The 14,163-nt window shown below is 37.8% G+C and overlaps 1 protein-coding gene across 38 annotated transcripts in view; it reads left to right on the top strand.

Annotated features, from left to right (window-relative positions):
• Positions 1-14,163, top strand: part of CLASP2 (cytoplasmic linker associated protein 2) — a 289,137-nt gene that overhangs the window by 46,066 nt on the left and 228,908 nt on the right. For 31 of the 38 annotated variants that reach the window (XM_087915720.1, XM_087915696.1, XM_087915693.1 and 28 more), the window contains one exon: positions 8,198-8,268. In XM_087915720.1, the coding sequence (XP_087771846.1) occupies positions 8,198-8,268 (71 nt within the window). Of the gene's footprint in view, positions 1-8,197; positions 8,269-11,325; positions 11,462-14,163 lie in introns of those variants that run through there. The other 7 variants (XM_087915739.1, XM_087915737.1, XM_087915735.1 and 4 more) reach the window with 2 other exon arrangements.

Genomic DNA, 14,163 nt, shown 5'->3' with positions numbered 1-14,163 from the left:
GGAAGCAGGGGGTGAGTAGAAAGGAGAAAGATAGTGGAATCATATAACTATAAACCAAGAATACCAATAAGACATTTGGAGTAAGTGCGCTTGAGATTGTGATTTTATTTTATTTCAAAATGACCAGCTTAGTTCAATGTAATACTTGTTTTACAGCTGTCTTTCTCAGTACTCATTTCAAACTTGGATACTATCCTCTTTGTAAAAAAATTACCAGTCTACATGGACAGATTACCTATGTAGAATCTCTAATCTGTGCTCTCCAAGCAGAAATTAGGTGCCCAATCCAACCATCTGTTGAGCTGCCGTGCTACCAGCCCCCACTACCACAAAAATCCTATAGGAAAAGGGTAGTATGGACAACTGTGGGATCTGGCAGGGTGAGAGCTGTGGACCATAAACGCAAAGCTTTTACTGTGTCCCAGCATAACAGATACAGTGCCCTTGCTGACCTTAATAGGGACACAAAAGTAACATGTCAAGGTAGTTGTGATAATGATAACTCAAGTAAGCCGGGGATCATGATCCTAGAAGAAGAACTTATTGTGGAAAGGAGAAAGTTTGAATCAGGTATTACGCCCCAGTCACACAAGAAGAGCAGGGCATCCAAAAAGAGAAGCCACCTTCTGGTTGGGGACTCAATGGTAAGGGATGTATACTGAGGTTTTGAAAGAAGTTAGGTGACTACCAGGTGCTATTGCCAGCAGAGACAAGAAGTGTATTCTTAAGATAGTCAAGAATGCCAGCAAGGCCTGTGATGTTGATGCTATTATACATTTTGGTACAAATGATCTGTCCCAGAAGGATGTACTTTCTATTCAGAAAGACTTCCAGAGCTTGGGATATGAACTTAGTAATATGGGCTGTAGGCCTATCTTTTCAGAGGTTCTACCAGTATACAAGGAACAAAAAGGGAAAGGGCAACGTGTAGCAGAGTTTAATGTGTGGCTAAAGGAGTGGTGTAAAAGGGAAGGCTTTGGTTTTATTAGTCATGATGTCTGTGGCTGGTCCAATGAAAAACTGTACAAAAGAGATGGTTTACATCCATCAAAGAAAGGGACTGAGTTACTTGGCATTAAATTAACAGATTTCCTGGATAAACATTTAAACTGAACAGCGGGGACAGAGAATTAATGGATACAGAACATTTATGTCCCCAGCAACCTAAAATTAATAAGAATACCAGTGCATGCAAAGTAGATGTTTGTGCAGGTAAGATTATCAACCTTACTGTCAACCAAAACCAAGCATTTAATAGTGAGTGCCATACCATGTGCATTAATCAAACGTGGCAAGAAAGTAGGGGCAGGCAGGCACAATGCAGGTATTGTAGACAGTAAACACAGCATAGACATAAAGACCTCAAGTGCCTATAGACAAATGCACAAAGTCTGGGGAACAAGCAGGGTGAACTCGAACTATGAATACATGAAGGTAAATATGATATAGTTGGAATAACAGAAACTTGATGGGATGAAACCCATGACTGAAGCATACTGTTAGAAGGATACAAACTTCAAAAAAAACAAAACCAGACCCCATAAAAGAGGAGGTGGAGTTGCACTCGTATGTAAAGGACCACTATATTGCTACAGAAATGCATGAAACCAAAGATGAAAACCTCCTAGAATGCATATGGGTCAACATAAAAGAAAAAAAGAATGACATGGCCATAGGTGTATATTATAGGCCACCCAATCAAGCAGAAAAAATAGATGTCCTTTTTGCCAACAACAAACATATGCAGGAAACACACAACAATAGTAATGGGAGACTTCAATTATCCTGATATCAATTGGAAAACTAATTCTGCACCAAGTGAGAAATCAAATAAGTTCCTAACCAACCTAGCTGACAACTTTGTTGTCCAAAAGGTAGAGGGTGAAACTAGAGGGACAGCCATATTGGGCTTAATTCTTACAAACAGAGAAGAAGTGATAGAGGGAGTTGAAACTGTAGGAACCTTGGGTGAGAGTGACCATGTCATACTAGAATTCAACATAATACAAACACAAGCAACAGAACATAATGACACCAGAGTCTTGGATTTTAAAAGAGCTGATTTCAATAAACTCGGAGAGAACTTGGGAAAGATTCCATGGATGAAAATCCTAAAGGGGAAAACAACTCAAGAATCTTGGGAAACTGAAAAGTACAATCACAGAAGCCCAGACCAGCACAATACCACTGAGAAAGAAAAACAAGAAAAGATCTCTCTGGCAAATTGAAAGAAAAAAAGGACATGTCCCAAAAATAAAAAGAAGGACATACAACTAAGGCAGAATATCAGCAGATAGCCAGAATATGCAAAGATGAAGTCAGGATAGCAAAGGCTCAGAACGAACAAAGACTTGCAACAAAAGTCAAAGATAATAAAAAAAGTTTCTTCCAACATATAAATAACAAGAAAAAAATCAAGGAAACAGTTGGTCCACTAAAGAGAGAAGATGGCAAGGAAGTAACAGGTAACAGATAAAGCAGAACTGCTTAACTCATTCTTTGCATCTATCTTCACGCAAAACTATAGCTCAACCCACCAAAAACATAACTGTAAAAGACAGACCAGAAATAAAAGTTAAAATAAGTAAAAAAAAATACTAAGAGAACACCTGTCTGATTTTGATGAAAACAAATCATTGGGGCCTGATGGATTACATCCTGGAGTTTTAAAGGAACTAGCAGAGATCATCTCAGAACCACTGCACCATCTCTTTCAAAAATCCTGGAGCACCAGGGAACTACCAGAGGACTGGAAAAGAGCTGATGTGGTTCCCATCTTCAAAAAAGTTGAGACTCTAGAAAAAGTACAGAGAAGAGCAACCAGGATGATTAGGGGACTAAAACATACAATGAACGGTTGCAGGAACTGGGCTTGGCTAGTCTAGTAAAGAGAAGGACCAGGGGAGACATGATAGCAGTCTTCCAATATTTGAGGGGCTGCCACAGAGAGGAAGGGGTCAAGCTATTTTCTAAAGCGCCTATAGGTCAGACAAGGAATAATGGATGGAAACTGAAGGAGAGATTTAATCTGGAAATAAGGGGAAACTTCAGTCAACCAACGGAACAGCTTGCCCTCGGAAGTTGTGGGAGCACCATCACTTGAGACTTTCAAGAAGAGATTGGACTGCCATTTGTCAGAAATAGTGTAGTGCTTGGGCGGGAGTTTGGACTAGTTGACCTACAAGGTCCCTTCAACTCTGATTATCTGTATGTGTATCTGTAGTTATGAAAAGGAGAATATGGAATAAAGAAAGAAGATTGGCTCCAATGGTTTTAGGAGACTGCAAGGTTTTGTTTACCTAGAACATTCCCAAGGCAGTAATCAGTACTGTATTAGCTCCAAACGTTCTTTTGGCTAAACACTGAATCCAGGCATACTGGATGGCTGGATGCTCCCAAGACGCTGCAGGAAGGCCTCCTAGGCCCAAAAAGCCTAGCTGGCCTCCCTGGAGCCTCCTAGGAGCAAAAGCAGGGTGGGGGGATGTTTTGGCCTAGCAAGCCTCTCTGGGGCCTCCTAGGAGCAAAAATGGGATGTGGGGGACAACAGCGGACCCCCCCCACCCCGTTTTTGGCGTAGCAAACCTTCCTGGAGTCTCCTAGGAGCAAAAGCAGGGTGTGGGGAGGCAGCACTGAACCCCCCGGTGCCATTTTTGCTCCCGGGAGACTACCCTACACTTACCTGGGAGCCAGTCAGGCCTTGTGGGGACTACTAGGAGGGGAGGGGAGGGATGGGCGGGCTGTTCTTCAGAACTACCAGTTCATTGAACTGGATATAAAATTAACATCCGGTTCACCCGAACCAGCCTGAACTGGTAGAATCCCACCTCTGCACACGCTTCCAGATTCAGCTTATGGTCACTCGTTCATACACTTATAGCCGTGGAAAATTGGCACACTCAAATCACTTTTAATTGAATATTGAGGAATAAATGGAGATCCAATTAATTTTAAAAAACCGCAAACTTTACTTGTTACAATGTATATCTATTTACTCTTTCACACATGCATGGGCGCTCCTCCACACTTATCCAAGTCCTAGCCAGAGGTACAGACTCTGCCAAGTCTTGGTCCAAAGACAACTCAAAGAGTTAAGTGTGCTTGAGGACCCCTTCTATTTCCCAAAGTCCTTGCTTTGTTCAGGTAATATTGTAGAACTTGGAGATGATTTCTCATGTGGTCAGGCCCAACGTTTTTTGTCTGATTCAGGTGACATTTTTTCTTTTGTTTCCTTAAAGACATGGTTCCTTCTTAGGTACTTTTCCTGAGGGAGCTAGACTCAGACTTGCTGGCTTTTGTCCCTCAGCCTAGTTGAGAATATGGGTAAGTGTGGATGAGTGTGTGGATGTTATGCGCATGCGTGTGCATGTGTGAAAGAGCAAATAGATATACATCTTTTTTAAAAGTTTGCTGTTATTTTAAATTCACTGACTCTTCAACACTTCGTATTATATCTTACATTATTCTACAGTATAGTCATTTAAATTAATCTGGTACTTTGGGTGGAGGGTTATTAAGAGGATTTTCTTTAAAGTTTATTCAGAAATTATTGATATTTTAAAGTGTATCCTTAGTATTTTCGCTGGTAAAATGTAAAATTGTGATTTCACATCTCAAATTAACACTATAAACAGAATGCTTTCATGGTTAATAAGTATGACCCTATTGGCTAGTGCTAATCCTGTGTCCCTGTTCTCTAATATACAGCATTGCATGCTGAAATCTGGGAAATTTGCTAATCTGTAGTTTACCTGTGCCCTATTGGATATTTGTTTGAAAATATACAGTAGTCCTTGATACAATCATAATGAAGCCTGCCTGTCATAATGTTACCTCATTTATGTTAAATGAACGGGCCCCATCCCTCCTCTCCCCAATGCATTTGTTAATCTGTGAGTCATTAAGTGTGCATGGGGTTCCTAGGTAATGAAGACCTAGGAGGGGGCTAGTTCAGTTGCCTCCAGCCACTCAAGGCCTTCCCCAACCCACTGAGATATCTCATGGTCACTTCCGACCCTTGGGGTTCCTACGGCTACTTTGGCCTTCTCCACACCAACCCCCTATTATCAATTGTTCACTTACCTTTTGAAGATTTCCAAAGCTCCAGAACAGATTGGGCCATGTCGCAGAAAAGTGATTCACTTTTTCTCAGATCTGGTAAAGTTAGGGCTTTTTTACTTTTTAGATCTCACATTCTTACATACACTCTTTTTTTTTTTTTTTTTTTGCAACAGATGGACTTGTCTGTGAAAACTGTCACATCTCTGTAGGCCTCCTTTACTACTGGGTAACTGATTCAAATGAGTAACTTTGGGGATTACAACCTGAAAACTAGTTTTGACTGGAGGAGACAAGATGTGCGTAGGTGGTTTGGCAGCTGTCCAGGGTGGCAGCAGGAAAACTGAACTCACAGCAGCATTGTTGCCAGGGATGGCCGAGCCCCTTGCAGCAAGCTAGGTCAGTGCAGCCGCTGGGTGCCAGGCCTGAGAGCCCTGCATTGCCCGTGTTTGCTTGCCTCTGGTGAGCCCAGTTCGGAGGAGGAAGAGGAGTTAGAACTGGGACCGTCCAACAGTCTGAGAGGGAAGGCACTCCAGGGACTGAGGACAATGTTGTCCTGGGCCCCTCAGGCATTGAGGGAGGTGATCAGCCAGACGGAAAGCTGCCTGCCTGCATAGACACAAAAGGATCAGTTGCTGGTCTCCTCTGAGGAAGAATTGCTCTCTACTCCACTCAATTCAAGGTCAAGGAGAGCAAAGTGTAGACAAGCCCAAAGAAGGGCTATAAGACTACTTGGAGAAGGTCACTCCACCCCTCCTCACAAGAAACATCTGGAGGGAGTAACTTCAGGAGAAGCCATGGAATTTTGCCAGGAACAGTTGTTTGCTTTGGCTTACACTCCCCCAGCTTCAACTCGTGCCTGTTGCTTTTCGCTTTGCTTCACTTAGAAGATTGCTCTTCAAATTTTGTTTTGGACCTATCCTTCTCTTTGTAGCCTGCTTTTGGCCTTTACTTCACTGTGCCTTTGGACTGTTTCTTGCCTGGGACCTGCTTTTTGTCCTGAGGACTGCCCTTGTGCCTGGACTCTGCCTTGTGCATTGGACTTAGAACCCTGGACCTTGCCCCATGAGCCAGCTCCCAGTCTGTGGGCTTTCTTTGTACTGCTGGGACTGTGTTTGGGACACTGAGGGGGGCTGCCTTCAGGGTAGTGTGGGGGTGGAGCCTTACCAGTCATTGGAGGGCTATTGACTGGAACATTTGTTGAGAGAAATAAAGAACTCTCTAGAAGCTGGCCTGCCTGCCTTTGACCACCTGGGTCATAACATGGTGCTTTGGGTGCGAGAGCATGGGCTGGGCTTTCTTGCAGCAGAGAGCACATATCTCCACGGCTGCCCAGATCCCCATGAAAATCCCCTCCTTCAGGGTCTGCAGCTGCTTATTCACTAGATCTCCCCTGCGGCAGACCAAACTGAAGCTCCAAGCTCTCCATTTCTTCTTTCTTTGGCCTTCCTTGGCAACAGTGCTACTACAAGGAGTTTGGTTCTCCTACTGCCATCCTGGCCAGCCACCACCCACCCACATCCTGCTGCCTCCTATAGCCAGAACTAGCTTTTGGACAGCAATCCCCAAAGTCATTCATTTGAATCAGAAACCCAGCAGCACAGAGAGGGTACCTGCAGCAGTGTCCAAACGGGATCAGAGGAGGTCTGTGAGATCTCACTTTCTCACAGACAATTCCATCTGTGTGCAGCATATGTAAAGACTTATGGCAGTGATGTAATTTTGAACTGTTGCTAAGTGAACTATTATAATTTGAAGATTACCTGTACAAGATTATGACATCCTCAGGGATGTCAAACTCTCATCATGATGGTGGTGTCATGTGATGTATTGCAATTCCCCCTCACCTTTGCTAAACCGGGCATGGGCATGGCCAGCGCATAACACAGGCAGGCCACAAGTTTGGCAGCCCTGATCTACCTTGTGCAGTATCACCTAAATTTAGAGAAGGCTTTGCTATGCAAACTAGCTCTAGAGCATATTCAGAGTCAAAAAGAAATAAATATGCACAACAACATTCATCTCCTGATCAAACTGAAGAATAAAATATATTTTCCAGTATTTTTCATTTTGTCTTAAGCTTACTCTTAAACCTGAGATTTCATTTAGTTTTTATGCATAATATTTATTGATAGTCAAATTTATTGACCTTTTTAATTTTTAATTTGACTTTACACAAAATGCAAAAGTGAGAGAATGATGCTCTCTGCAGAGTTGAGTATAGAAAGTAAACTAACCTTTCCCCTACTTCCCCTATACTTGTTAGATTTGTGGAGGTTGGACAATATAGTGTGCCAAAGTTTCCTAAATGTGTTTATGAGATCACCAGACAATAATAGTATACATGGCAGAGGTACAATTAAAAAGCTACTGATCTTGAAGAAACATTGCTGTCCACCAGCAAAATAAAATGTGAGTAAGCTAGAAGGCTATTGGAATAGTGGGCCTCTTGTCCAGAATGAGATTATTTATTATCATTAATAAATTGTGAATTCCAAATTGTACTGGCAAATTCTACCAGAAAATGTCAAGATATTGTCCATGAAGTGAAGCTTAAAAGTAGGTTAGTTATGCAGCAAAACAACAGCCCAAAACACAAGTTCTACAATCACAGAATTATTATAGCAGAAGAAAGTTAATATTCTTGACCTTAATCCTACAATAATTTTGTGGAAGGACCTGAAGTGGGCAGTCTGCTCAAAAAAGTCCACTATTACTCCTGAGGTGAAACTGTTCTGTAAGATTAGTCGGCTAAAATACTTCCACGCTGCTGTGTAAAACTAATAAACAATTATTGGAAATGTTTATACTTACATTTTCAGCATATTTTACTGTAAGAGTGTATAAAATCTTCCAGCTACATGCTACTAGCCATTCAATATTATGTAGCTCTTATTTTACCAAATTATTTTCCCTTTTACAGATGTACTTTTTGTTTTTAATCCTACTTTAGAAATAGACTAGGTTATCTTCACTATAACTTGGTAAACTGTACTATATTTAACTCTTTGAAACTTGGTGTTTGAACACAGAAAATGAAATTTTAAGTTGTGGACATTAGATTAAATCATAATCTAAAATAATTATTTGGATTTGGAAGGAAAAAGTGCAGAATTCTTATTTTTATATTTTTATTTTTCAGATTGCAAACAATATTTGTGAAATTTGATGAAATAAAAAATAGTGACAGAATGATTTCAAGCAGTATCAATGGTGAGTATGTGACTTTGGTATTAAAAGATAATCAATCCTAAATGAATATGTAAAATTAGTTTAGAGTCTCTTATAATCTTAACTGTCACAAACATTAGATGTTAGTAAATATCGTTGAAGAAAGTGTGTACTCTTTAAATACATCACATAAACTTTATGAATGTTTTGAAATTTCATTATTTAATTTTATGATCATTTGTACTCCTTGATGCTTCTGTTTTGCTTGTAATTTCTGAAGCGTTAAAGGTAGAAGTGATTTTTTTTAATTGTTATGTAACATAGCATTTAATGGTTTGGATTTAAACTCAAGAAGGCCCAGGTTCAAATCCTCCATCAGTGAAAGAGTTCATGGATGATCTTTATTCAAAGTCTTCAGTCTCCTCAATATAGTCCATGTAAAAAAAATGTTACAGTCTGAAACACCCACAAGGATGTTTTTCCAGTTTTCCTGAGCATCTCCTCTTCAGGATGTAAATATAACAGATATATAAAAATAAGAAATTACTATTTTCTCACTGTTTGAGAAACCTTTTTTGCACTTTGATCACTTTTACACAGTTTATGGAAAATCTTGCCTCTAATAGCTTATTTATGTCAAAGTACAGTATAAATCTATATATTGTTAAAACTCTAATGTCTGTTTGTTAGTTTGTTACCTTCAATCGGCTAAATTGGAAAGTATACAGCAACAGTTATTGAACCAGAGTAACTCAAATAACCTACTTTACAGAATGCTAGAACCTGTGACTCCAGTGCAAATTAAATTTGGGGAAGGTGTTGTCACTTCAGTAGCAATGTGTTGCTACTCTTCCTCGTTGCTGCTGCAGTCAGCTAAAATCATGTGATCCTCATTCGTTGACAGCCTCCCACAAATTGATGGGGAAGCCCGAAGGAATTGATATGATTGCCAGTGTTGGTTACCAGCTTCCTACTAACAAAGTCTTTGCAAGGAGAAATTAGGTGGAGAACCTGGTAGGGAATGTATTAAGTTCCTTGATAAGTCTTCTACTACTTCTACACATTCTCAACTAGTCTTGTCAATTCCTCTGCTCATGCTATGCCTAGCCACTCAAGCAATCTCTGCTCTCTTTCTCATCTGGCAACAGCTATACCAGAAGGAAAGGAAAGGAATGGAAAGGAAAGAAAAAGAAAGTAGAAAAGAGAAAAGAGAGGGAAGGGGAAAGGGAAAGGTGTTTCCAATGCTCCCTACCAACATTCCACAAGCAAAGTCAGTGGGGAAGTTGACACTCTAACAGGATCTGCAGCATGCCCAGTCTGCTGGATCAAGTTGGACAAATAAAGACAATTCCACGATAGCCCAATCCCAAGCCATGTAGGTTTTTAAGGTGACAACCAACACCTGGAATGGCACCTGGAAATACACTAGTGCCAGTGCAGTTCATGTAATAGTGGTGTTATACTCTGCAGTGTATCCAGCATCATTTTCCTGTGTAGCCCCATTGTGCACCAGTTGAAGTTTCTGAATGGTTTTCAGAAGTAGAGTCACATGTACAGTGTGTTGCAGATTAATTTAAGTGAGAGGTTACGAGAGCATGAGTGACGGTGAGAAAGCCTGACCTTCTGATTACTCCTTACTGAGAATTGCAGTATTCAAAATCACCTCTTCCCCATAAGTACACAAGTGTGTGAAGGTTGTCTTGGGTCCTTCCTAGTCTCCACTTCAAAAAACAGGGAGCAAGCAGAGACACCAAATAACCAGCTTTGATGGTAAAATCTGCTGTTCGTCGATGGGAACAAGAGTCATCCACCATTCAGGATTCTATGTTGGTGGAATATATGGAGAAGAAATTATTTTATTTTTAATGATGTAGCCTGAAGAACTAATGCAATCTACTGATAGTGACTGAACCAATTTTGTTATATCTTATCCCAAGAGTTTAGGAATTGGTTAGGCTGAGAGATATAACCCACTTCCCATTTTCCAGTGAATTATATGAGTAAGGAAGAATCTTAATATACATCTTGGTTCTTACTTTAGATTGGCATTTCAACTGCAATTATAAGCAACGTCCTCTTATTCAATTTGTTTCTGCATCATTTTTGCAATATATAAAAGATTACTAGACCTTTTTTCTTAAGGGAAGCAGGATCACAATACATATGTTGGTGAAAGTATATAGTCTGTCAAGATTTGAACAAAAATCTCTGCTGTTAAGTTTATGAGTCTACCTCAGTATAAAAATACATTTTAACTATAGGCCCTAATTTAAATGGCTTGCTGAATTAAATATGTAATTTGCAAACATATGTATGTGTTTTGAATTGTGCTTTTATTTTATATTTGTAAAACTTTGGTGAGAAATGTATTCTACTTTTATGAACATCTATGAAATGGGGGTCTTGTTGGCAAGCAGCACACCACAGACTTGCTCTTATTATGTGGTTGATTCAGATTTATGTCACTGGCTTTATCCGAAACAGTGGTACAGCTTTCTTTGTACAGAAAAGCCTTTGAGAGTGTGCCTTTGACATGATTGTTTACAACAGCCGGAGATAGTTGTGTACAATTGGAGACTGAGAACACAGAAGAAAAGCAACGGAAAGACAGGGGGAGGGGGGAACCAAACAAAAATGCCATACATGTTCTATTTCTGCCTTATATGATTGTTTGTAAATATTTTATTTTGCTGATCTTCTTTGGCTGTAATAAGATTTCACTAGATTCTATTACACCAGTATAAATCAGATAATCGTTTTGGTCATGTGACTAATCCTGATTATACATGAATCCTTAGGGATTGTAAGCAAGACATGTTTCCCAAACACATGCCTTGTGTTTTGATGATTGCATTAAAAGCCCTTATGGAATGAATTTCATTGGTTGTAAGCAGATTCTTCAAAGAAAAAAGGCAAGATCAAGAATAGAAATAAAGGAGAAGGGGAGTCTTATTATACGACTGAAATGCCTCATTGGTATAAGCAGTAATGAGGTATATTGTAATAGATGGAAGGAGTTTCCTAAAACAAGAAGGACTTTTATTTTGAAGTGGCATAGCAGCTGTTGCTTGTTGCAGTATAAAGCTGCAGATCTGACTGGGTCATACAGTGCTGTGTCTGTTTTCACACTGCACTGGATTGAGCGTGGCGCAGGAACATAGAGTCTTGTACTGTATTTGGTTTCCTTGAAAAATCATTTGGTAATATTTTAACTAAGCAATGGCAGTTGGGGATGGTGAGTACCATTTTCTGGTTACGTGTTTTTATTATTTAAACATAACATAGTTGATCATTTAGTGATCAAAAAAATAAAAATAACCCTACAGTTGATATAATAAATATGAAGATTTGAATTTGTTGCACTTGAATGTTGAAAATCTTCGCTAAGCATATCAAATGCATATTATACCATAATTTATTTAAGATTTTTAACTATTTTAAATTAGTCTTAAAGCAGATATACTAGTAGTATACATCTACCAATAGAATAGTTCTATTTCTTTCAGTTGTGTCCCTGGTTTTATGTTCTGAGAAGCTGAATGTGTCATCTTACCTGGCTACAAATTAGTGTAAACATATCCTTACTTTATTGTGATATTATATTTTTTGTCAAATAAAAAGGATAATCTTTAAAGAACAAAGATATGTGAAAGTCCTGACCTAAGATTGCTGTATAATTCTGATCTTATAGAGTATGTTGTCATGGCCATCATCTTACACAATCTAGTTTGAGCATCTTGGCCCAATAAAGATTAAAATGTGTTTGTTTTAAATATGTTGTTCAAATATACTATTCTTTAGACATTTTATGATGTTATGGACAATGTATTGTTTCCTTTTATGGAACTTGATATACAAGCTCCATATCTTATATATATGTCAGCTTTAAGTTTATTCTGCAGCTTATATTTGGTGCTCAAGATAATCTGTTCATAGTTTAGTTTTCCAATAGGAATAAATAACATGTTTGAAGGTGAAAGCATTGAATTATTGCTAGCACATATCTATTTGTGAAATGAGTTTTCTTACTGTATGAATTCCCATATAGTAGGAAATATTTATATTCTAACACTTAGAAATCAAGAGAAACTTCAAATTTTAATATTATATACACTGTTAACTCACTGACAGTTTATAAATGTATTTGTGTTGCAAGTTCATCTCTGCTTACATAATTAAAGCAGTTTATGAGTTTTCTCAGTATAAGAAACCATCCTTTAATCTTCCTTATACTGGACAATCTGAAAACTTTTATCTATCTAACATTGCATAGATTGTTATAATAAATTTATAAATTATAATGTTTGTATTTAGATTAATCATCATTTTGTGCTAGCTTTGCATGTGGAAAAAGTTATTGTTATGTTTTATACATTTCGGTAAAGTGAGATTTTATTTTCTCTGTAACATATCTTAAAGCTTTCTGGAATACAGCCAGATTCTAAACAATCTTATTAAACATAGTAAAGAGTGTCTTTTATAGATTTGCTTATTTGCATTATTTATGGACTCATTTTTAATCAGTACATTATTTACTTTAAATACAGTAGCAAAGTATGCTTGAATAACTATCATGGCAAGAATGTAATTTTTATGCCAAGTATTTGGTTTCTAAATGAAATAATGCAGCATGATTTCAGGTAACCTTAGTATGAAAAAGCCTTGAGTAAATGTTAGATACAATTGCAGTCCTCTAAAAGATTCTGTAAGTATATTGTAAGTTGAATTGGGAAGTAATTAAGGAATTATCCATATAAATTATGGTCATAATAAAGAGACAGTGTAGTATATTGGTGATGTGTTGAATTTGCACCCAAATGCAAATCCAGTCTTGATTATTGGGAAATTTACTCTGGGTGACTTTAATTCTAATACTACTAAAAAAATGATAGAGATTAGTTCTTGAGGTATACATTTGTGTGTGAGAGAGAGAGATAGAGAGAAAGGTTTTGAGATTCTATCTTAACATATTTGTTATGTGTTGTTACAGTGCAGGGCAGAAGATCAATTTGTACAATTTAAGATCCCATCAGCAAGATATTGTTTTGTTTAATGTGAATTTGTTGGCAGTTAATCATTTTCTTTATTAGTGAGTTCAAAATCAGAATGTATATAAATTGATACTTTATGTTTACCGTATTTTTGGTAGTAATACAGTATGCAAGGTCCTTCACTCAATTTGTTCCACTTCAATTTTGTCAGATAAATGTTACTGACAAGACCAGAATCATCTTATGGACTTCATAATTAAAATATTGTATCCTAACCCTTCTTAATCCAGTAGTATAACCGTTATACTATATTGTTTTTATTGTAGTTGGAAGGTTTACATTTGTTGAAAAGGCATACATGGATAAATTCCTGGTCCAAATCATTCTTAATAACTGTTAAAATAGATTGTCCTATAACATGCTATATTTACTATCAAATTGGAGTATATTTAACAGAAACTTCCTTGTACTTTAAAAGTTTAAAAAATGTATTTCAAATAGATTGAAGTTATTACATACTTCTGTTTAATTCTGATATATGCAAGGAAATATATTCATACATTGTCCTTGACCTCATTTTTTAAAGGTCTTAAGTATGTTTAATTTTTCCTATCTGTAAACAATCCACATTTCAATATTTTTTTTGGACTGAAGCAATTTCAAAATACTATTACTTCTGGCAGAAATAGCATTTTGTTTTAAGGAGAAAATATACTTAGTTCACCCATGGAATTATAAAAAATTAATGCACTATGTTGCGAAGAGAACCATGCTAACTAACTTCTAAGGAAGATTACTATGACAGTTGTAGCCACATTTTCCAAGATTTTCATACTAATAAAATAAAGACCTTACAAAAAGAAATAAAAGGACTAGTCATTCCTTTTATTTCTCATACCCTTCCTCTAGTAGAGGATATCATGAGAATTTTATATTTCCTAAAGTT

This window comes from Pseudonaja textilis, chromosome Z (assembly GCF_049901715.1).
Source record: "Pseudonaja textilis isolate UNSWEBS1 chromosome Z, rPseTex1.2, whole genome shotgun sequence".
Classification (NCBI taxonomy): domain Eukaryota; kingdom Metazoa; phylum Chordata; class Lepidosauria; order Squamata; family Elapidae; genus Pseudonaja; species Pseudonaja textilis.
Note: the sequence above shows the minus strand (reverse complement) of the source record. Positions and strands in the feature narration are given on the sequence as shown.